General features: G+C 42.0%; 1 protein-coding gene across 2 annotated transcripts; it reads right to left on the bottom strand.

The window, feature by feature from the left end:
- Positions 1-5,373: 5,373 nt before the first annotated feature.
- On the bottom strand, positions 5,374-20,387 carry GATD1 (glutamine amidotransferase class 1 domain containing 1). 2 transcript variants are annotated; one of them, XM_038407479.2, is made up of 8 exons: positions 20,214-20,387; positions 18,549-18,625; positions 14,598-14,703; positions 13,180-13,287; positions 12,416-12,510; positions 9,799-9,892; positions 7,614-7,725; positions 5,374-6,306 (listed from the first exon to the last, which is right to left on the bottom strand). In XM_038407479.2, exons 1-8 carry the CDS (start codon positions 20,308-20,310, stop codon positions 6,300-6,302), a joined length of 696 nt encoding a protein of 231 aa, XP_038263407.1. In that variant the 5' UTR covers positions 20,311-20,387; the 3' UTR covers positions 5,374-6,299. The 2 variants fall into 2 exon arrangements, with proteins under 2 accessions (XP_038263407.1, XP_038263406.1); XM_038407478.2 differs by having other exon boundaries at positions 5,374-6,309; positions 20,214-20,383.
- Between the last annotated feature and the right edge of the window lie 3,214 nt (positions 20,388-23,601).

Raw genomic sequence — 23,601 nt, forward strand, 5'->3', positions numbered from 1 at the left:
GGCATGAGGTAAATTTTTCAAAAGCACCGAAGTCCCATTTTCAAAAGTGACTTAGGCACTTGGTGCCCCAGTGCCCAAAGCCTGGTCTATCCAGTCTTTGTAGTGGCATAACTATTCCAGTTAAGGGAGCGATTTTTTTTTAAATGATATAGTTTCCTGTGATTACAGTTTACTGATACAACCTTGAGTGTGGCTGGAGTTATACCAGTATAAAAGTGCCTTACACCAGGAGAGCTTAAGCTATTCTCATACAGAAACAGCTATATTGGTATAAAGCTCCTCTATAGTCGTCCGACTGTCTCCACACTAGAGAACAGTACAACTTGTGGGCATAGAGAAGCCCTGAGTCACTTTTTGAAAATGAACTTCAACTCTTAAGTGACTTGGGAACTTTTGATAATTTTACCCATGGCCAATTCCCAGTTTGACCATTTCTCTCATCCTTCAGTGTCATGTTAAATTGTAAACTCCTTGTGGCAGGGACAGTGCCTTCCTGTAGGTTTCTATAGGAACTAACATATTGGGAGACCAGTGTAGTACAAATGATAAATCAGAGAAATGAGAACAGGAATTTTAAACAATTGATACAAGCATCTGGCAATGTTAGAGGGTGAAAGCTAAATGACTCATGATCCAGAAATGTACTTCCTGCAGGGTGACAATGCATTTATGAAACATAATGTACGTATGAAAGAACTCAGTCAGGGCTGTGTATTCACTGGGCATATTCCACACCTGTAGTAGCCAGAATACTCTCATTATGGCCAGAATTCTAAAGCCACTTGATAACTAACCCCGTACCAGATCCAAAGAAGCAATAAAATGGCTATGGAAGATTTCAGTTTTCTTCACCCCACAAAGGGCCAGTTACAGCGTTAGCTGATGTCAACTACCATTGCAGTGGAATCATAAAAGCTTCTTTGTTCAGGGGAGGCACTGCCTTGGCAAAAGGAAGTATCTGCTATGTTTGCAGAGCTGCTACAATGTCTGCAGCTGTGTTTTACAATGCCATTAAGCCAAAAGAAAAACAGGATTTTAAGAGGCATTACAAGTCTAATTTTAAACTGAGAAAAAGAAGGAAATACACACTGAAGGTTATTACGTAGTATCCACCTCTCAATTTGGTGAGGTCCAAGTGCAAGAACAAGACCCACTCTAAGAAATAAGAAAAAAAAAACCAGCAGAAATGTTCAGAATGAGAGCGCCTTTTCTTTAGTGACACTGGTGCAGTTTTATGACATTTTTACAACATTAAAAGTACACTTGCCATTTGTGAAGTATAGGGACAAACTTAAGTCTCCTCTGAGGGAAACTTGACACATATAATAAAGGTCTGCTTGGATGCGAGAGCTGAGATGCCTACTATGCATACTTCTCAATCTGCCAGGACCCAAACACAGAACAATACTCCGCATAACAATGTATGACAGATTCAACAAGGGACAAAAATTATTCAGACAGAAACCTTAGAATGTCATGGGATTGATTTTTTTAGCGACACTCTTTCCACAACCTCCGTTTCATGATTATTCATGTCTGATGTAAATACACTTTCAACAATGAAATGAGGGGAGCCAAATTTGTGTGGAACATGATTAACTTTGGGACTAAATGAGTGACAGCTGAGAGATGCTCCAACAGCTGGGCACATAACAATGAATTAACCTTTCATTTTTTTCCCCTCTGTGCCGGTACTTCAACTTTGTTTGCATTTAATTAATTTAACTAATTTCAAAATGAAGGGAGTGTTAAACATGATAATAGTTTTGGTGCGAAGAACATACCATATATGCATTTGAGAAACAGATTCAAGAGACGTATTGATGTTCTGAAAATATTTTCCAATAGTTCTTTGATTATAAAAACTGTAACTTTGAGACTATCAGCCCCTCCAGGGGTAAGGGGACCGGACAGCGTGTCATGAGACAGAAGCTGATTAAAAGTGACATCAGCTCTGTGCTCTGGCATGTGTGAGGGAGAGGAGGGGATAGATGGCACTAACTTTCGTAATAATGTTCACCCCAACGTATTTTAGTAATGCAATCGTACAGGAGCCTCGTTTCTAAATAAATCAAATATATTTCACCATCTGAAATCACTGCAATGTTCTCTCAGTCCAGGATTTCTTCCAAAATTTAAAAAAAGTCTGAGCCAAACAGTATCTGCAACTTCCTTTGTGCAGTTACCTTTACCCCCTTTTTCATCCTGTTACCCCTTTCATTGCTCCACTCAGCAGAAACAAGTGTCCTTGCACTTTTATCCAGTGACCAAAGAACAGGAAGACTCCTCCCAAAGCTAACATGCTCTTTGGACATGTTTTGTAAGACAGCCTGACATTCTTTCCACCCCAATGTAGACACTCACTAGTGCCAGGAGGGGTTCCTCCATCACTGTAATAGTAAATCCACCTCCCTGAGAGGCGGAAGCTAGGTTGACAGAAGAATTCTTCCGTCAACCTAGCACTGTCTATACTGGGCCGGTCAGCTTAACTATATCCCTCAAGAGGTGTGAATTTTTCACACCCCTGAGCAATGTAGATGGGTCAACCTTTCTAGTGTAGACCAGCCCTGACTTTAAACTGGTCACATTGTATGAAAATATATTTTTTAAAAATAGCGTCAGCATCAGTTCACTATTTGTCACTATAATTTCTAAGGCTGTCACTTGTTTGTCCACCATGCACATTAGGGTGAGGGTTTCTTTCTCAAAATCACTCACTTGCTTTGCTATTAGAAATCAGGTCACTAAAAAACAGCCAATGTTCTTTTTTCATCAGACAGTGCAAACAGACATTATGCATCACCTATCCAGCCACTTCTTGCTAGGGCATGAAATGCCTACTCCCTGTTTTGCAATAAAAATGGCTCCAATATGGGGACTATTTAGAACAGAAAGAAAAAGGGCAATACACAAGAGGGAATAATAAAAAATAGGGAAGACACCCCTTCATCAAGTCCCATCAAAAATATTAGGTAGTATATTTAACATTTATTTATTTATTTTTTTTACACAATGATTAACCTGAAAAACTTCCTTGTACAGGTGCATACAAGGTTTAGTAGATAGTCACAAGAGGCAAAAGAAATACATAAGCAACTACAACAGAAAGTGTTACGATGGAGAGTTACCTTTTTAATACTTTGAGCTCATCTAGCATCTTCAATCCAACGGTCACCAAACACACTGACAATAAGGAATCAAGCCTCAACACTCCCATGAGATGGCAACATGATTGCAAGTCCCTTGTTCCAGATGGGGAACTGAGATGTTAATAAGTTTGCACAAAATCAGGTAGGAAGCCCAAGGCACAGCTTGAAATAGAACCCAGTTTATTACCCAAATCCAATCAAAAACTATTTTGAATTAAATTATGTTTCACTTTCTGCTTTCAAAACCACAAGTTAGTGCCACCACACTTGTAGTTCAAGCTGCCATTGGGGAAAAAATAGTACTTGGGACTCTAATTTTGGGTGAAATTAGCCTTGGTGAAATTACAAGTCTTCTCTCCTGGCCCCTAAATGTTTCAATTCAGCAAAATAAAAGCAGAAAAGATTGGCCATCTTGAGAGCAACTTTCAGTTTCCTGCCCTTAGAGAACTAGGTTTCTCTCAACTGCTTTTAAATGGGGGTGGGGGAAATGAAGGAAGAGGCAGGAATATGGACTATCAAAGCTGGGAACATTCTAGAGAGAGATGGGAGGCAGCGTAGGCTGGCGCAGTATTTCTCAAACTTGTTTGATCATGCCCTTCTTTGTGTCTGTAGTAGTTTATGCCCCCTTCTCTCACCACACAAGTATACGATAGACACACCGATAAAAAACAAAACAAAACACCACCACACCTAATATGCAGATCTCGTTTAAGTATTAAAAGCATTAAGGCTTTGATCCAAACAGAGCCAACGATCCATTGCAATAAGAGCAAAAGCAAAAGAGCGATTGTGGTCGATGCTTACAATGAAACGTGCATGTCGTGTTGTAGCAAACAGATTAACATACAGATGGCAACGACGTTGTATAATGCAAGGTTAACAGAAATCCATCAATATGCAAAGCGCCATCTGAGGAACTATGATGTCTGGAGGAATCGGCTTTGCTAGTTATTCACTGCTGTGGGTAAAATGTGCACAGTAAGTTTTTTCCCCATGAAAGCTGCTCATGCACACCCCCCTCCTAGAGGCCCACCTCCCAGTTTGAGAGACTCTGGTCTAGTGAATAGGGCTTTGTCTGTTTTGTCTATTTAGACTGTGAATTCTATGGGGCAGAGCCTATCTCTTGCTCTGAGAGAGTACATCACCCGGCACAGTGGGGCTCTAATCTCAGTCCTGGTCTAATTTGCAGAGGTAGGTAGACGCAAAACAGCTGACATTTACCTATGTAACCATCTACACTAAAATTTCGCTTCTACAGACGAAACTGGCCTGCTACATCAACTTAACTCGACCTTCACGAGAGGCGTAGAGTCAATGTTGATGTAGTTAGATTGACATAGTGTGAGTGTAGACACGGTGTTGCTTTCATCAACCGTTGCTGGCTTTCAGAAGCTGTCCCACACTGATAGTTCAATTGGTGCAAGCGCTGCTGGTGAGGACATGCACTGCTGACATAAGTAGCAAAGCGTAAACATGCACAAGCGATATAATTACTACAACAACTGTATGCTGATGTAATTTAGGTCTGCTTAATTTTGTAGTCTAGACATGGCCTTTGTCTGAGCCTCTACGTGCTACTTAAACAGATGTTCCACATCATTTCACTGGATGGTCCACTGAAAACTGCAGCTGAGACATGTTCTGGCAGCAGAGAAAAAACAAAGAAAATCCTTGACAGAAGCTGACAGGGATGAAGATTTAACCAACATTTCCATCACAAGTGCAAATCTGAAAACAGGGATTCAGTTTATAACACAGCCAGAAATCCTAGAAACCCCATGGCAAAATTATTTAAGCTCACACAGCAGTTTTGAGAGGAAGTAGAGCTAAAACATTTCCCCTCAGAAAAGGGAACAAGGCTGGTCTGCCAGATGACTATGATTACAACATCTGATGCTCCCTTTAAGGAAAAATATAACTAGGAGAAACTTTATGAGTTTGGCTCCCTAGAGAATACTGCAGAAAAGGGTGGTCTCAATTTAAGTCATGGAAAAAAAACAAAACAAAAACAAAACAAAAACCACCCATGAATGCATCCACCTTCCGGCAACAGCTTTCACATAGTTAGGACTAAGGTGGAAGGAAAACCCTTCTTCGTGGTCTGACTGTCCCCTTTCATTTTTTAAATGGATGGAAAGGAACAAATGACATGCTCAGTATGAAATGCAAAGAGAATGAGTCATTGATCTGCTAAGAAACTACATACAGGATGAAATCTATTTGGTCCAAGTAAATTCATTTTTACTTCTGTAATAAAATTAATTTCAAGAACAGACAATCTCACTGTATTTGCCAGAGATCAATATATTTCTAACAATCCAAATAATACAAATTCATAATACATGCTGCACACAACAGTACTGCAAATGACTTTTTAGAGGGTCCTTTAAAACCACCTTTGAGCAGATTTTTTTACAGAAGTGCACAATGAGAAAAGAGCACATTATGTCAATGGTATCGCCAAGGTGACCTGCTTCAGACTCAGTTGTACTCATGCAGGATTTATCTAAGCATTTTCCTTTATATCTCAAATCTGTCACACTTTCAAAAATCCATTTAGAGAGTCTGGAGCCAACTTTATGACTCGTTGGACAGAGGGCTAGAACAGACTCCAAACTGAAATTCAATACAGCATTAATTGTGGAGTTTGATATCTGAACCACAGGCACCAGCTGATAAATGAATGGACCTAAATTGAGAGTATTCCAGAACTGTTTTACTATGGAGCTGAATTACCAGGTTCCCAACTAAGGGCTGACATTATATAGCCCTAGAGTGGGGTCTCCGCCCTTTAGCACAAGGAGAAGTATTGGTAATATAAATGCTCTTTTTAAGGATGTTTTCCCATGTAAAATGTAGAAACTTCTTTTTTCAAGGGCAGGGGGGAGAAATTCTGAAAGAAAAGTTTCACTACCAGAAAGTGAAGTGAGACTATTTCAGGATCATCTTTAAGGAGTGATACACTTAAATGCTTTCTTGTTCACAAGCTTTATCCACTCTGCACGTACATTGGTACTGCCTCTTCACGATCACAGAGTCACTAGAAGTGCTGATGGCCCTCTCCATCAGCAAGACATCCCATTCACAGACAAGAAAGTCTTCAGTCTCTCTGGCTCTTCATCCATCCCAGCTACAAGGAGGCCTTCTCCTTCATTTCCTGCTGAATGAAACACATCCAACAGCATGACATGGCTAGCTAGCCCACAGCTGGAAAGGAACTTCTATATTCACCTAATCCCACTCAGATTTTAGTTATTTGCCGTCTTTCATATTGGCAAATCCAAGAAACAAACCAATTAAACAACCAACCTATTAACAAATACCTGAAATCTGTTCATTCCTACTATACAAAATATATGGAGTTGCCCAAATACTAACTTATCATAACTCAAAGTGTACTAAGTGTGACAGATATTGCAATCCCGTGCAGTATTTTGCAGGACATTGTAGTAAATTTACAAATGGTTTATGCATGATTGTGTTCTACTCCTACAGAAACTAAGAACAGTGGGTGGTGATTTAGGGGAGTCACTGAGACTAAACTTTAGAAAGGTACTGCCCCCATGGTGGTTTGCATATACTGGTTCATGATGAGTTTTCCAGAGACTAAGAGACAAAGAAATGGCTTTTGGTAGAAAAGGATGAGCTTGAACTGACACTGGGTTTCTGATTCAGCAAATGGACAGGAGCTTCTCTCCGTTGGGAACACCCAACCCTTGTGAAAGGACTGGAATGATTTTTGTCTACAAGGGTCCCTGGGTGACTCCTGGTATGTTTAAATCTGTGTATTGCTTTTATTATGTTTTGACTGTAATGCTTTTACCTTAATAAAGGTGCTTGCTTAGCAAGAGCTGTGTGGTAATTTCTAATTGCTGTCAATACACTGTTCATAGCCCTCAGAGAGAAAGCAAAGCACAGGTGTTGGCTTTTAGACATACTGGCTAGCTGGTGCTATCACAGTGTCAGGTGAGGGAGCTATGCAACCTTAAAACCCCCTGGTCAGAAGGCAGTGGTACAAGGGTCCCTGCCCAGACAAAAGTGGCAGCTGGAAATGCGATACCCAACTGGGAACTCCTGGAGCGGACCATGGATTGGGGGGGCGGGGGGGGAGCATGAGATACAGGTGAAGTTTCTCCCTGAAACTGTGACACTAAGAATTTACACATAAAAGATTAATTTATCCTAATGAAAAGACTGAGTGATCCCAAATTCCATATTTCCCTTTATCAGTCTGTGTGCGTAACTGTGCATTTCAAACCCAATAATTATAAGTCAAAAATGCCGTTAGTAAAAGGAAATTAAAAGACAAGTGACAAAACATGTAATTAAGCAAACTGCAATTTAAAAAGACTCGTACTTCAGAAAAATAGTCGCCTTTGTGGCACTATTCAGAGTTATTCCTGAAATGTAAATATTTCTGGTCAAGGAATCCATTCCCATGGTGCTTTACCCATATTTCCTCACCTGCCATTGCAGAGAAGAATAAGGTTCTGGACAGCTACAACAGTGGAATTCTCATTCTGTCCTGTAACAAGGTGCCTGTCCAGAACTATGTGTACAGCATCTGGCTTGCTGGCTGAATCAGAGAAAAATATTCAAATACTGATGTCAATGGACACTGCTTCATAATTTTGATTTCACACATCCAATGAGACTGCAGTACAGAGGTTAACTATTTCTAATAGACAGTGTTTTGTGACTAACTGATATGCTGAGCTGTCTACAAGGTAGAGATAAACCTGACCCTACCATCAAAGCTTCCTGAGGATTTCAACAAGAATTCCCTGCATGGAATGATTGCCAGATTGGACCTTTATTTGTACCAGTCCTCTACCAAGTTTCTTATGTATTTCACAAGGCTATCCTGGGAAACAAATTTTGAAGTGCATTTCTTTATTTCATTCCATTCAGCCATGCAATGCATTATAAATACCCCTCATGTTAGAAACCAAGGTTAGCAATCACTGCTTTACAAAGAGCCTGCAATGATACATATTTTCTATCCAGTGAAAATACCCTGATATACTGGTATTCACTAGTAACATGTTATTTCACCAACCACTTTGGTCTTTTGTCCTTGATCAAACTTTTTAAAGTGATTTTTTGAAATTCCATTAACCTGTCATTCTTTTTCTGTATTCCACCCGCTACCTGACAACTGATGATGATAATCCAAATGCGTGGATAGGAATGGCTTATCTCTGAACATACTCCTGCTGCTCAATCCACTCAGTAAAGCTTCAGCCAAATCTGTATGACATCACAAGTAATCACCATGGAAGTGACTGTGACATCAGATGCTGGAATATCATTACTGAACTAATCTGGAAGAGGCAGCTAATTAGAAATGGGAAAGCTGCTATTGAAACACACGAAAAGCTTGATTAGCAGCAGTATGGAAAAGAAGAATAACCAAATTGTACATGGCAGTTCAAAGAGACACTGGCATCTCTTTTTTTCTTGTTAAAGAGTGCATGCAGTGTTTGTTATTTAAGGGTCCGTCACTGTTTCCATTAGAAATTGTACAAAAGAGATTTATAACTCAGCTGTTTCAACTGCATCAGCCTAAAGCTTGGCAGTTTTGTTTACAAATAAACCCAGTGGCTTAAATATTGTGGGTTACTGAATTATTTTTCATGTATAGAGTTCAAAAAATTATACTTCTCTCTCTCCTGCTTCTTCCCTAGTTTCAGATACCAAAAGTGAATGTGACAGATGCTTAATTATAACAGAGGACTGGAACCTTCTACAGTGTATTATTTCATTCTCCCCATGGATCTTGGGTATAACAATAAATATGGCATATTCAGCAAAATGAAACACTCTTCTGAGCCTTCAGCAATAACGAAGCAGAACAACAGCATTCAAGATAGAGTGGCAGACTCAGCTGCTGTTTCATGTTCTCTGTGTGTGTATATCAATCTGCCCTCTGTTTTTTCCACCAAACGCATCCGATGAAGTGAGCTGTAGCTCACGAAAGCTTATGCTCTAATAAATTTGTTAGTCTCTAAGGTGCCACAAGTACTCCTTTTCTTTTTGCGAATACAGACTAACACGGCTGCTACTCTGAGACTCAGCTCAGAATTTTTTTTTTTTTTTTTTTTTTGTGTTAATGCATTTTGGTTCTCACAAATTACAGAAGTTGAGGCTTTGCAATTGAAAGTCAAATTGTTACATTGCAATCCACAAAAACATATTACTTGGAAAAAAAGACTAGTATTATTTAATAAAACTGATTTCGTATTTTGTTCAAAGACAGCCCACAAGCAACAAATCAAAACGGTCAATAAACCAATTTTATACATAACTAAGCTAGAATAATGTAAACTGGACCCAAAATCAGAGGCGTGTTAATACGGCTGTGTAGGTGGATGCTATGGTACTAACTTTCCTGTGCAGTCACATAGGGGTCTGTCACAATCCAGCCTGCTAGATATTATTACTAACATTGGTAAGTAATTTGGATTTTAAAACATTTTTTAAACTTTCCAGAGTCTTTTAGCATGTGTTGCATTGTAATTTAACAGAGTGTAACAGAGCACATTCTGTAATGGTCCTTCTCACATGTGTAAGCAAAGGTATAAAAGCTATTTCACCACCACCAATCATTTGTAAGACACGAAGGGCTAATAATCAGAAAGTGACATACCGCTAAAGGTAGCTCCAGAATCTTTCACAAAGTCCTCCACAATAATGGACAAACTGGCAAAATTGGGCTGCCTTATCAGCTCATACACAGAGGGCTGAAAAGAAACAGGAGAATGAGATAAGTCTGCTCAGCTTTTACATAAGACAGTTCCAAGCAAAACCAATGAGGAAAATATTCTGTCACAATCTATTCTTCTACCCACTTCCTTCTTCCAAAAATTTTAATAAAAACATGCAACTGAAGTTATTTTTGGAGTACTTAAAAAAAACACCCCCCCCATATCCAATATCCTACCGATATCCAAATTAGGGTGCAAACTAGAAATTTTCATGGGAGTCAATCTCAGTCTGCATAGGAAGGTTAAGAAAAAAGTACCTCATAGTGGCACTATCAGTATATGACTAAGAATTTGGGGCTTCTGCCTATTTTAGGATTTGGTGCTGGCACCATCTGAGAACCTCACACTTAATTAGAAAAGCAAAGCAATGTCCCTAGAGGATGTCCTGGGTTTTTCTGCTCTTCTCCCTTTCTCTGATTCTGCAGTCTCTGCAAATCTTAAATAATGAGAGGTAAAAACAGTCTTCCAGTGTCAGGGAAGGAGTAGAACATCATGCCCAGAAACCAGGAGAGAAGCTTCTGAGAAAACAATAGTTGACTGAGAACTGCATTATACCAATGCACCCTCAAGCTCTGTAATTATAAATATAATTCTACTTAATTAAATTTCCAATTGATTACTTTCAAGTTGTTTTGCAATAATGGTAACAGCAAGCTCTCCCTGATAAAAGTTTGTTACTTGACCTCCATCAGCATTAAATCCAGCATAATCACCTACATGAAGAGATAAGCAAAGCTTTGTACCCACAAAGCATGATAAGTCCGCATGGAATTACAGACTCTGTTTTGTAAAAAGCTAGAAATGCCTGGGGCCATTTTATAGCTAGAGTGAAATTCTCCACTAGGATGTTTAGCTGGGATTCTGTAATTCTGGCTAAAAGGCATTGAACACCACCTCATGATTTGTAACACCCCAAGGCATGCTGCTATTCCAACCTGACACTCTGTACATTACATCTGCTTGCTTACTCACATAGGTGTTAGTTTTCCTATCGTTTTGTATCTTAATGGAACCCACATGAGAATATTTTTGAAACCTAGAACTTCATAAAGTTAAAACAAATACACTACACTAACAAAAAGGTAACCCACTATGGGCAGGCAGGTATAATTAACAATTCTCAAACCATGACATTGGGGGGTCACAGAACCAATCCAAGACCTCAGTGCAAATGAGGAAAAATTACCTTTCAAATAAAACACAGCATGACCTTCAGTTCCTTATGGTCTAGGAGGTGTTCACACTCAACCATTCATGCATACAAAATCATCACACAAGATATTTTTTCTTAAATGAAAAACCTAGATTATTGGACAAGCCCTTCGCCCTGTCCCATGAGCGATCTACCTTCTGTTAGCTACTGCTGTGGCACTTTTACCTGAAGTGCTGGCTAAAGGGATATAAAAAGATAGCTCTCCACTGTGCTGATTTGGGGTCTGTCCATTCAACCATGATATAAAGGAACTTCCCACTTCTGCATTCACACAAGAGCATGATTCTGACAACTAATTTAACAGCAGAAAATATATGCCTGGATCCAGTAAACAACATGCAAGAGATTAACCCCACTGAAATGTCACCTAGTCATGATTTCCATACTGCAGAGCCCAGTTACTTTGATTCCGTGCAGGACACGGTGTGTGTGTGTCTGATTGCACATTTCAGTGTACAACTGCATCATCAATTTAAACAAATCTGCATCTTTAATGACCATAACTAGGCCACAATGCTTATATTACATTAAAAGTATCAGCATATGCTGTGATATCAAATATATACGGACAAGGAGTCTGTGTTACACCTTCTGTGGAAACCATAACTTTAAATTTCCTGACGCTGTGTGTAAATTTTCAACTACAAAAGTTGCATTTTATTGATAAATGAGTATAGATCCTGCATAGATCCGTGACAGTCTGTGGGTGATCTGAGACATTACAGTCTAGCGGCACAACAGGATAAGAGATCAATAGCAGCAGCCTGAGTTTGAATTTCTTTTAGTTTGTACAAATAGCTCTTTTCTGAGTTAGATTCCTTTAACATTTAAAAAAATCAATCATTCATAGAAATAAAATTCACAAGCAGTCTTATGGCACCAAATTGAATAACCATAGTATCTAGGGACGTTTAAAGCCATGAACTATCAGCCAGTGAGACTATGGCAAATTTGTTTAGAGGTTTTATCACCTTCATTTGGTATTTATAAAATACTGAGACTGACAGCACTCACCAGAGCAAGGCTGAATTGCAGCAGAGCCCTCATATGCAGTCTTGGGCCCCTACACAGCTCACCATCCTGGCCTACAGCACCCCTTGCCAATGACAGTCCTTCAGTCTTGAACAACAAGTTGTTGAACGTATCAGATTGATTATTTTGATTTGGACCAAAGTCTCTTAAGACCTAGGATGACGACAAAATCCCTGGCACTACCACACTAAATTACACTGCCCCATGCACAGTGAAATCCTCACTTTGGGAGAAGTATGCTTCACAGTACCTACCCCAGTCAGGCTGTATCCCTGAAATACCCAGGATTTATCCTCATTTGTGGCACAGCATAAAGCAGCAACTCCATGTCCCACAGCACAAATAGGCTCTAAAAAACAAACAGAATTAAGAAATTCATTTAATTATAAATATCCTGAAAGTTACAACAGCCAAAATAATATCCTGTAAGATACTGTATATTACCTTTCTGAAAATAATGTTATGAGACATTGTTTGCATTTTCTCTGGCTTTACTGTTTTCTCTGTGCACCAATTTACAAGATTAGGGCCCAATCCTTCAGAGTTACACATGTGCTTAACACAGGTAGTTCCAAGAGGACTATTCACGCTCAAGTACTTAAATTAAAGCACACATGCAATTCTTTGCAGGATCAGGATCTTATTGAAGAGGACTCTATAATACTGTGTAACTGGCTATGAACTAAGAGTTCCATCTGACTCACTGGGAGCATCACTCCAGTTTTGGACATTGTAAGGCAGAGGAATTCTCTTCTCTCTCTCAAAAGATCTTATTTTTAACTCTTTCCACAAGGAAGGTTTTGTTATTTTTTAAAGTTCTGATGCTGCTGCACTCTTCCAGCTGTGTAAATAATTTGAAGTTTGCTAGCCACATCACCACTTTTTCCATTACAGTGCCTACAAGTGTTCACTGCAAGATAAATAGACTTTTGCATGGACCAGCAATGAAGTAATTAATTACGTACAGACTCTGGATTTTATTAAAACAAAATAAAGATCCCCAATAGGATTTACCTACTGTTCTCATTGCAGAAGTGCTGCAATATCTTAGCTAGGTATCCACTGTTTGCAAGGTCAGTCAAAGCCCCAGGACAGTTAGGAATCAACAGGGCTTGGTATCTAGCACCTAGTCAGGAAGAGAGAAAATACAAGTTTGGACTATAAACATTAACAGGCAAAAATATCTGAGCATGATTTCTTTTCAAAATTTGACAAAGCAAAAAATACTCCACAAAAGAAGTCAGTCACATACTACAATATGTAAAAAAAATACCAAAGAAATTAAATAAAAATAAAATACTATTATAAAGTCCAGAGTTCGGGAAGGAGAAACCTATATTGTGGTATATAGGCCTACAAAGATCACAAGCTTCTAAAGAGATATTCTTAACAAGCCAAAGATTTACCATTCTTCCTTCTACTATAGCAGACGCCCTTTAATTGACCCCATAGTTAACAGTATGCCTAGTTTAGTATACATTTGCTCCTGGAGAAAAGGTATCTTGCCAAAATATTGGCTTATCATCAGTCTAACATTTTGACTGCTTGCTCATGACATGCTAGGAAAAACATTAAGATGCAAAAAACCCAACAAAACCACCACCCACCTCTGTTTAAGAGCGAGAATTTTTTTAGCAAACTTTGATTCAATCAAGGAAAAGACATCTCAAACCTAATGCTTCTTCCCAATCTCCACTAGGGAGTAGAGGCCCACTGCAATACCTAGACAAGCCCCATATCTTGGCTGAAATGCATGGCAAAATCCATGATGAGAAAGAAATTCAAGCTCCTGGTCCTCATTTCCAACAAGACTCTGCCCCATCTCACTTCTTCCCTACATCAGTTCCTCAGTCTGACTTTACAGCCCCTCCACAGTGTATGAGCTTCTCTTCTTATTGATCCTTTTGACTTCTTTGCCCATTCCTGACTTTACACCTTCTTTCATGAACCAACCCTATCATTTAGCATATGATAAGCCTTCTCCCACTCTTCCTTAATAAATTTTCTTAAGACCCAGTTCATCTAGTGACAACACACACAGTAATTTTCCTGTATTCTACTGGATTGCATCCACATGCCTTGCTATTGTAAGTGCTTGGGGGAAGGTACTCTGTTAGGCATATTCTGCCTGAACAGTAATCAGTACACGTCAATAAAAACAGAAGAAAATACATTTTATAGTTTCATCTCGTCCTGTAGTTTTTGTCTCAGTGATTACTTATGCAGTCCATTTGGAACAGATGATGCAGCTTCTCCAGGAAACTGTAAGGGGGAATAGCCCGAGCAATTAGGGTGGAAGACAACAGTGATGCCCATTATGCAAATAGACAGACCGTCTCCAAAAACATCACTTTTTTTGCTCTCTTTTTCCCAAAGGTTTAACAGTCAGAAGCATTTGTTTTCACAATATAGAGGGGAGACATGCAAGATACTCACCATCAATTGACTCCAACTTGGCAGGATTTGCATAAGATTTCATACGGAAGTCCTGTATCCAACGCATGTTGCTCTCATTCACATCAACAAAGTCAATTAACTTCCCCTAGTTGAATCATTGTTCAAAGATAGTGGTTAATATCAGTGCACAGTTTTTTGTTTAGTTTGTTTCTAAGTGTGGACTTTAGTGCTCATTGCAACCAAAAGTTCTCTCTTTGTCCACAGAAAAGGTATTTCTCTCTCTAAGATGACTTAATCCTAAAATCAAGAAGCCATATCTAACATGAGGTCTATACTCAGTGGTGAAAGTAGGCCGGTATCGTATACTAGCCAGAAGCCGGTACCAGCCCATATGCAGCCACGGCAGCGCTTTAACATTGCTGCCCCTTTTGCCCCCATCAGTGGCCCTGCCGGTAGGGACCCTACCAGCAGGGCCACCAACTGCAGGTGGGGGGGCGAGGCGGGGGGAAGGGGCAACTGCTCCAGGACCGACGATTTAAAAGGGCCCAGGGCTCCCAGTCACCGCCGTTGCTACTATGGCAGCGCTGGAGGCCCGGGTGGCACAGCCCAGGCAGCACGGATGGGCTAGCTGGGGGAGGCTGACTCCCAGCTCTGCCCCTTCTGCCTGAAGCCACGCCCCTTCCATGGGCCCAGCGACAGGCCCCCGTACCAGTAAGAATTTAATATTACTTTCATCCATCTATACTACCTTTGTTGAAACAGATGCATCTGTCAGGAGTGCTATGCCAGCAAAAGCCTCTAGCGTAGACATGTTTTTGCCAGTATTGTTTATTTTGCTCAGGGTGGCTGAAATAAGCTATACTGGCAAAACCTAGTATACCAGTATAGGTATACTGGCAAAGTATTATTAGTGTAGACCAGGCCTCTATTTGAGAAGAGGATATTTCATCTTCCAGGGCCCAGTTAATCCCTGGCGTTTTAGAGGCACAAATCAGAGCACTGTTTAGTGCCAAACTGTGACACAGATTTATGTGACCTGTTGGAAATGAACTTGTTCCAGTAATAAAATGGTAATTTTCAGTTACTTCTGTCCTGGACAGGATTTTAACAGGGTGATCCAGAGACAAAGGCCTCTCCCAGTACTATGTCTGTATATTTGTCAATTTGACAAATTATGTGAGTTTTTCCATTAAAAGTCTTTTTCACTCTATTCTGCCTATTACAGAACTAAAACTCTTCCATGAATTTCTACACAATTGGGTCGTTTTAATTTTTGTGGTTAGTCGTGTTTATATGCTTTTAAAACTATTGGAAAATGATGTTTAAACTACAATTGTACATGTTGCATTTGTTTGTTGTGAGGAAGCCACAACAAGCAACTAGACTTAACTACTAATCTCTCGAGAGTGATGTCAGAAATTTGAATTCCAGTCTGTTAGAAACAGAGAAAACATCAAACATTTGTCAGATGGTAATTTTTAAGCTGTTAGCCTGCAGTAAATTTGAACTAATGACCCAAAGGTGAGCAGATTTACTTCCTATTATCAATCTCCTGACGTACGTAGTTATGCATCCGTAGTTCGATGTATTTTATGATAAACCCATTTAAAAATTTCTGAAAAACTTGCTAATCAAAATAAGTTATATGAATACAAAATTTTTTAAATAAGCCCAACGGATATTACATACGGCTCAACTATCCACTCCAGGTTTTGCATGATGAGCAAGGTAAATGTAGCACAGGGATGGAACAGTATTGGGGAAAGTGTCCCTTTAGTTTAATATTAATCAGTTCTGTGTTATTAGTTTTTATACACGCATTTAGAGATAGTTGGATCAACACATTTTATTTCGATTTAATTGTTTGTATCTGAAGCAATAAGACAAAAATCTCAGTGCAGAATGAAAGTCATTTTCTTACTAACTTTGCAGGAAAGCAATTTCAGTTTGGACTGTGGAAAACAACTTTTCATTGTTTGCAACTGAACAGAAGCATTACACTGGTAGTTTTTTGCCACGCTAAATGTAAAAGTTGCTTATTTGTCCTTTTATGATCCATTTGAGTGGGTACTTTGCAATCAATCACATGCATGTTTGTTTTTCCAATAATTCATACAACTGAGCTAGGGAAATATTAGACTGAATATCAGAACTAAAGGCCTTGCTCCTGTGCAGGCATACACAACGTTTTTATTAAAGGTTTTAACATCTTAAATAAAAGTGAAGACTCTTTAATGAAGATGTCCTTCAACTTCAATGACTAACATAGTCAAAGTGTTAGCAAAAAGCACAAAGGGTCAGATTTTCTGTAGGAATTCCAATCTCTCTGCACCATCTAGAAAACAGCCAGATCTGACAATTGAGAATTCTTCTGGTGTACAGGAACTCTCAGCTGGTGCAAATCTGGTATACCTGTCTCCTATGCTAAACACAAACAAACACACACACGTGCCCCAGGATAAGAACAGAGGCAGAGGAGCATAGCCAGAGCTGGTTATCATATGGCTATACCCAGCTGGGTTAGTAAACACTGTGGACTGTTGCCAGGCGATGCAAGTTAGAGCTGCCATTGCTCTAAGTTACACCAGGACAGGCACAGTTCAACCCTGAGAATCAGGGAGATGCAACAAGCAGAAACTAGGTGCAGCAGTGAATCTGGGTCAAACAGTTTTTTGAAGTCTGATAAAAACCCCTTCCCATTTCTATTGCTCAATTTTTACTATCTTGATTCTTATGATGTCATCATTTTCCTAGTTCTCTAGTCAGAATCTTCCAGAGCAGGAAAGACCAAAATGTCATACACAAAACAAGCAACAAAAGATTTTGTTGGGGTTTTTTGAGGGGATGAGAAGGGGAGAAGGAAGTTGACTTTTCCAACCTCCTTTATATAACATAAAGAAGCAAAAGAGAACACAATCTCCATGGTTTTTTCTCTTTGTAAATCCCCTTTAAAATTCTTGCAGTATTTCAGGAAACATCCTTTTTGGCTCAAGGGCCACATCTGGGTATGGAAGTTGTATGGCGAGCCATGAATGCTTGCGAAATTGGGGGCTGGGGTGCAGAAGGGGGTGAGGGCTCCGGTTGGCGATGTGGGCTCTGGGGTGGGGCTGGGGCTTGCGGGTACAGGAGGGTGCTCTGGGCTGGGACCGAGGGGATCGGAGGACAGGAGGGGGACCAGGGCTGGGGCAGACGGTTGGAGCGCAGGAGAGAGTCAGGGGTGCAGACTCCAGGCGGTGCTAACCTCAAGCAGCTCCCAGAAGCAGTGGCATGTCCCACCTCTGACTCCTATGCGGAGACGTGGCAAGGCAGCTCTGCGTGCTGCCCCGTCTGCAGGTGCCACCCCTGCAGCTCCCATTGGCCATGGTTCCCAGCCACAGGGAGCTGCGGGGGCAGCGCTTGGGACAGGGACAGTGTGCAGAGCCCCCTGGCTGCCACTACACGTAGGTGCCACAGGAGGGACATGCCGCTGCTTCCAGCGGACGTGCAGAGAGGGGCAAGCCCTGGACTCTGCTCCCCGGCCGGAGCTCGGCAAGCCCTGGACTCTGCTCCCCGGCTGGAGCTCGGCAAGCCCTGGACTCTGCTCCCCGGCCGGAGCTCAAGGGCCAGATTAAAATGTCCAGAGGGCCGGATGCAGCCCCCAGGCCGTAGTTTGCCCACCCCTGCTTTAGAATGTAAAAGTCAAAAGGACTTTATAATTATTATTAAAGAACTGCAATACAGAATCTCTTTAAGTGTACCAGCATAGACCCCAACCTTACAAACACTTATGCATCAGTTTACCTCTATGCACGTGAGTGTTCTCATTGAAGTTAAGCATGTATGTAAGAGTTTAAAAATCAAGGGCCTTCATCTGTAAAGATTATTAGAATTCTCTCAACAAAGGGTTACCATACTTTTTCATTATTACTAGTTTATACATTAAAGCAGGACTGGTTGTTTTCAGATCATCATAATATGTACTGATGTCAATTCCTGTTCTCTCACACTTACCCCTGGAGTGGCAACTTGTAGATTAAAAGCAGCACTAGCCAGTGTAAAAGAATGAAGAAAGGATTGGGCAGACACACCTGGAAAACAGAGTTGGACAACTTAAGGAAAGAATCATCATATCTTAAACCCAGCTACACTGTACATATTTTACCAACTAGCGTATGTTAAATGAATCTTCGGGTCACTTAAAGGCTCCCATGGCCTAGGGGCATTTTTAAAAACGCAAGGAGAAATATTCACAAAGATAATGCATCCTACTTTCACACTCTACATTTGATGTTAGTATTTTAATAACAGCATTAGAAAATGTAATGCTTTGAAAAACAGGAACAATACAGGCAGAGTCAGTGTTCAAGGAATTAGAGAGAGCAGCAAAATCCAAATGAAAAATTAGTTGAAACAGTCTCCAAAAAAGGAACAGCACTGACTGTGGCATCTTCAGAAATTTCTAAAAGAATGACTCCCTGGCACCTGATGTAGCAGCATAAAGAACTATGGGAAAGGATCATGCCTGTATGCGTATTTCTAATTATAGAAATCTTAAGTTCTGCTCAGAGCAAGTTCTAGACAGTGAGGTATTTTTACAATCTGCATCAGCACAGTAGCTGAGCCTTTCACAAACATTAATGAACTCAGGTATATCTCACTTCAGAGAGGTTCCAATAAGCTTCTTTGACAGACTAAAACAATGAGGAATCCTTGTGGCACTTTAGAGACTAACAAAATTATTTGAGCATAAGCTTTCGTAGGCTAAAACCCACTTCATCAGATGCATGGAGTAAGAAATACAGTAGGTAGGTATAAATATACAGCAGGTGAAAAGATGGGTGTTGCCTTACCAAGTGGGGGGGGAAGTGCTTATGAGGCCAATTGAATCAGGGTGGATCCAATCACACAGCAAGTCTGACCGAGCCGATTACTGAACCCATCTCATGAGTCTTATTTCAGCACCTGAACTACCAGACCAAACTTGCTCTGAAACATTAGTAAAAAGAAAAGGAGGACTTGTGGCACCTTAGAGACTAACAAATTTATTTGAGCATAAGCTTTCGTGAGCTACAGCTCACTTCATCGGATGCATTTCAAGTGAGCTGTAGCTCACGAAAGCTTATGCTCAAATAAATTTGTTAGTCTCTAAGGTGCCACAAGTCCTCCTTTTCTTTTTGCGAATACAGACTCACACGGCTGCTACTCTGAAACCTGTCGTCCTGAAGCATTAGTGTTGTTCCTGTCTTTCTTCTGCGGGAAGCGATCAATACAAATCGCTCTCCCATCAGGCTGCCTGGGCAAGCTCAGTTTGCCAGCCGGGCCTGCCACCCAGCATCTCCCGGGCAGCCTGGATCCCACCATGAACACAAGGTGGGGTCTTGGGGGCTGGCCCAGACCCCGGCCCTGCCCCCGCGCCCCTCTCAGCGCAGCGCGGGGACAGCGGGCTCCCCCTGGGCAAGCACCCCACGGGCCATCCTCGCCAGCGGCGCGAAGGCGGTTTCCGGGCTGGGAGGGAGGCGGCAGAGCCGGGCCCTGATCCCCCGCTCGCAGCAGGGCGCAGGGGGCCCCTGCTCTGGCCGAGCAGCCGCGCTGGGACGGGCGTGGCCACGGCGGGCGGGTTCCGCGGCGGGGCTGACCGGCGTCGGGCGGGGCGGGGCGGCCCGGGCCGTGACTCACCCCCGGAGGCCGCGCTGGCGAGGATGAGGCAGGCGGGCTTGCCGGGCCGCTCCGACATGGCGCTGGCGGGGCCCGGGGGCGGCGGCCGCCTCCTCATGCAGACGGGCCCGGGCCGCGGTTGCCGGGCCGCACCGCGCAGGCGCGTTGGGGGCGGGGCCTCGCTCGGCTCCGCACGGCTGTCCCCGCCCCCGTCAGCGCCCGGGCCCACGGGGCGGGGCCGAGGGGGGGGGCGGGGTCATCGGCAGGGTTGTGTGGGGCTTGGGCATGGGGACCGGGGGAGCTGTGGCCTAAGGTTTGGGGGGCCATATAAAGGCGGGAGCCCCCTTGCCATAGTGAGCCCCACTCACAATGAACGTGTCACAGCCGCTCCTCACTCAAGTGAACCTTTACACCCCCCCCCCCCCCCACACACACACACACACCCCTTACATCACTACGCAACTCGGGTTCAGCCCCAGAGCAGGGGCAGCCTGTGCGCTCAGAGGTTGGAGTCCTGGGGCGGGGGGAAATAAAAACCCTGCGATCCCCATGTAATTAATGAGGACAGTAGCCTAACACAAACACGCTAGGGGACAAAATTAAGGCTGCAGGATGATAATCTTAATTTTGGCGGGTTTCAGAGTAGCAGCCGCGTTAGTCTGTATCCGCAAAAAGAAAAGGAAAATTTGTTAGTCTCTAAGGTGCCACAAGTCCTCCTTTTCTTAATGTTGGCATTTCCCAACTTCAGGGGCTTGATTTTGCAACGTTAATGTTCTTTTTAAGTGGGGCTGTTCTTGTTTTGTTTTCTTTGTTTGTTATGTAATTTCCTAGGTTTTAAAAAAGCGAAGTGAAAAAACAGTAACTGCATCCTGTATTCAGAGTAGCAGCCGTGTTAGTCTGTATTCGCAAAAAGAAAAGGAGAACTTGTGGCACCTTAGAGACTAACAAATTTATTAGAGCATAAGCTTTCGTGAGCTACAGCTCACTTCATCGAATGCATCCAATGAAGTGAGCTGTAGCTCACGAAAGCTTATGCTCTAATAAATTTGTTAGTCTCTAAGGTGCCACAAGTTCTCCTTTTCTTTTTGCATCCTGTAGAATCCACGCCCCATGGCTCTTTGTCCCAGTCTCCCCCCAGCTGCCCTTCCTGGGCCTCCTGTTCCAGTCCTTCCACACCTCAGCCCCACTTCTTAGTCCAGCTGCTCATCCCAAACCCCCACTGTACCCTGGCTCCTCATCCCACTCCCAGTATTGTGGTTCCAAATCCCAGTTCCAGTCCACCCCCTGGCTTCTCAGCCCAGTCTTCCCCTGAACACCAGGTCCAGCTCCTCTCCCCTCTGCATTCCTGTCAGATAGGGTGACCAGATAGCTTATGTGAAAAATCGGGACCGGGTGGGGGGTAATAGGCACCTATGTAAGAAAAAGCCCAGAATATCAGGACTGTCCCTATAAAATCAGGACATCTGGTCACCCTACCGTCAGACAACTTCCTCCTTCACTGTCTGGGGGGTGGGTAGGGGGTACCACAAGGGGAAACACGCTCCAGAACAGGAAAGGCTGACTCTCAGTTCCTCTGCCCAGCACCACATCAACCCTTAGCTGCCAAGAGTAGCCATAGCAATTTGCAGCCACAATCCTGCTGAGCATCTAGAGTCCTTGGTAGGAGCATGCTCAGTCATTGTGTGGGGACGGATTGGTGCAGCCGCAAGCAGAGTCTGGTCATAGGTAGAAGCTGTAATGGGGAGTCTGGAGCATAGTCGGTGCAGATGGAATCTGCAGAGAATTTAGCAAACTAATGTCTCTAGGAGGCAGGTGCAAACTGAGATTTTGAGAGCCGCTTCACTTGGTCGAATTTTGAGCATACTTTCACAGGAATGGCAAAAAGTACATATCTGACATGAGCTATTCCCCTTCCCACATCCAGTTTCTACTTCAAAACATAAGAGGTGCTAGAGTTTCTCAGTGAAATGATTGTTAGGATTTTTTAACATGGACAAAACAAGGTATTTTCCCTAGCCTTTTCTTTGGAAACAGCTAAACTATTTTTGCTGAAAATTTCCAGAAATAAATTCAGCCCAAGGCAGACCCCAGCAGGAAAATTTCAGCCCAAACAGTTAAAATTTGGCAAAGTTATAAGTAATTTTAAAGAGGGTCTTAAAATAGAAAGTATCAGATAATCTTATCTGTAGGCAGCACTACCTGCACCCCTGTAATAACATAGGCTTACATTTTCAAACATAGGTGCTTAAGGCTAGGCACCTAAATCCATATTTAGGCCTCTAAATAAGTGTCCTGGAGTCAGAAATTCCGAAGTACCAAGCATCCACAACTCCAGTTTAAGTCATTAGGAGCTAAAGATGGTCAATGCCCCTGAAAATCAGGCCAATTATATAGGTGCCTAAATTTTAAATATGGATTTAGGTGCCGCACTTTAGGCATCAAGTTTTAAAATCCAAAGCTAAGATACTTTGCTAAACGCCCTTTAAAAATTCTCATTAACTCTGTATGTCTTCTCCCAGCATTGCTGATCACCAAGGTATTTGCATTCTCCATTTCAAAGTCTTAGAGGCAGGCAATCAGGGCAGTCCTTCTGGATTCCAACTTCAGGGGGGGCGACAAATCGACATCCAGGGTGCTACATTGCTTGCCGCCACCCCCTCCGCTTGTCCACTTTGTTTTTGTTTTTTGCTCATCTGCTTCACTCGGGGGGCACCAAAAACGTTTTCCACTCTGGGCAGCAAAACACCTAGGGCCAGCCTTGTTTCAAACCCTCTGGAGTTTTTCCCTTCTGCAACTGTGTGGAAGTTGTGGGTGCTTGGCCTCTTCAAAAGTCAGAAACATTATTTAAATGTCTAAATACGGATTTAGACATCTACCTTTAAACACCCACATATGAAAGTATTTAACCTAAGTGTCTCACCGAAAGAGATACAGCTAGCAATTGAATCCACAAGTATGGGATTCCCATTCCCTTGCTCTAACCTCAAGAGCAAAATTCTTTCAGGATTGTATACTTGAATTTGAAGAATCATTTGCTTTTAATTTGAAATTCTCCTGGTGCTGATATTTTCCAAACTCAGGATTGGAAAGTCTGGAATAGTCCTGTTTAGATGGTGGACACCAAATCTGACTGAGCTCAAATACCTTATTATGCATCATAAGACACGTAGCAACCATTACTCTATCATCTTTCATCATGACAGGTTTCAGAGTAGCAGCCGTGTTAGTCTGTATTCGCAAAAAGAAAAGGAGTACTTGTGGCACCTTAGAGACTAACAAATTTATTAGTGCATAAGCTTTCGTGAGCTACAGCTCACTTCATCGGATGCATTTGGTGGAAAAAACAGAGGAGAGATTTATATACACACACACAGAGAACATGAAACAATGGGTTTATCATACACACTGT

This window comes from Dermochelys coriacea, chromosome 6, assembly GCF_009764565.3.
Source record: "Dermochelys coriacea isolate rDerCor1 chromosome 6, rDerCor1.pri.v4, whole genome shotgun sequence".
NCBI classification, from domain to species: Eukaryota; Metazoa; Chordata; order Testudines; family Dermochelyidae; genus Dermochelys; species Dermochelys coriacea.

Bases quoted from the DNA above. Each gene is read 5' to 3' on its own strand.
- GATD1 (XM_038407478.2), bottom strand. From the start codon at position 20,310: ATGAGGAGGCGGCCGCCGCCCCCGGGCCCCGCCAGCGCCATGTCGGAG. The intron at 18,626-20,213 runs GTGAGTCACGGC...TCTGTTTTCCAG, and splicing joins CGCCAGCGCGGCCTCCGGGG to GTGTGTCTGCCCAATCCTTT. The intron at 9,893-12,415 runs GTAGGTACTGTG...GTTTCTTTTCAG, and splicing joins AGGGATACAGCCTGACTGGG to CCCTCTGTGTATGAGCTGAT.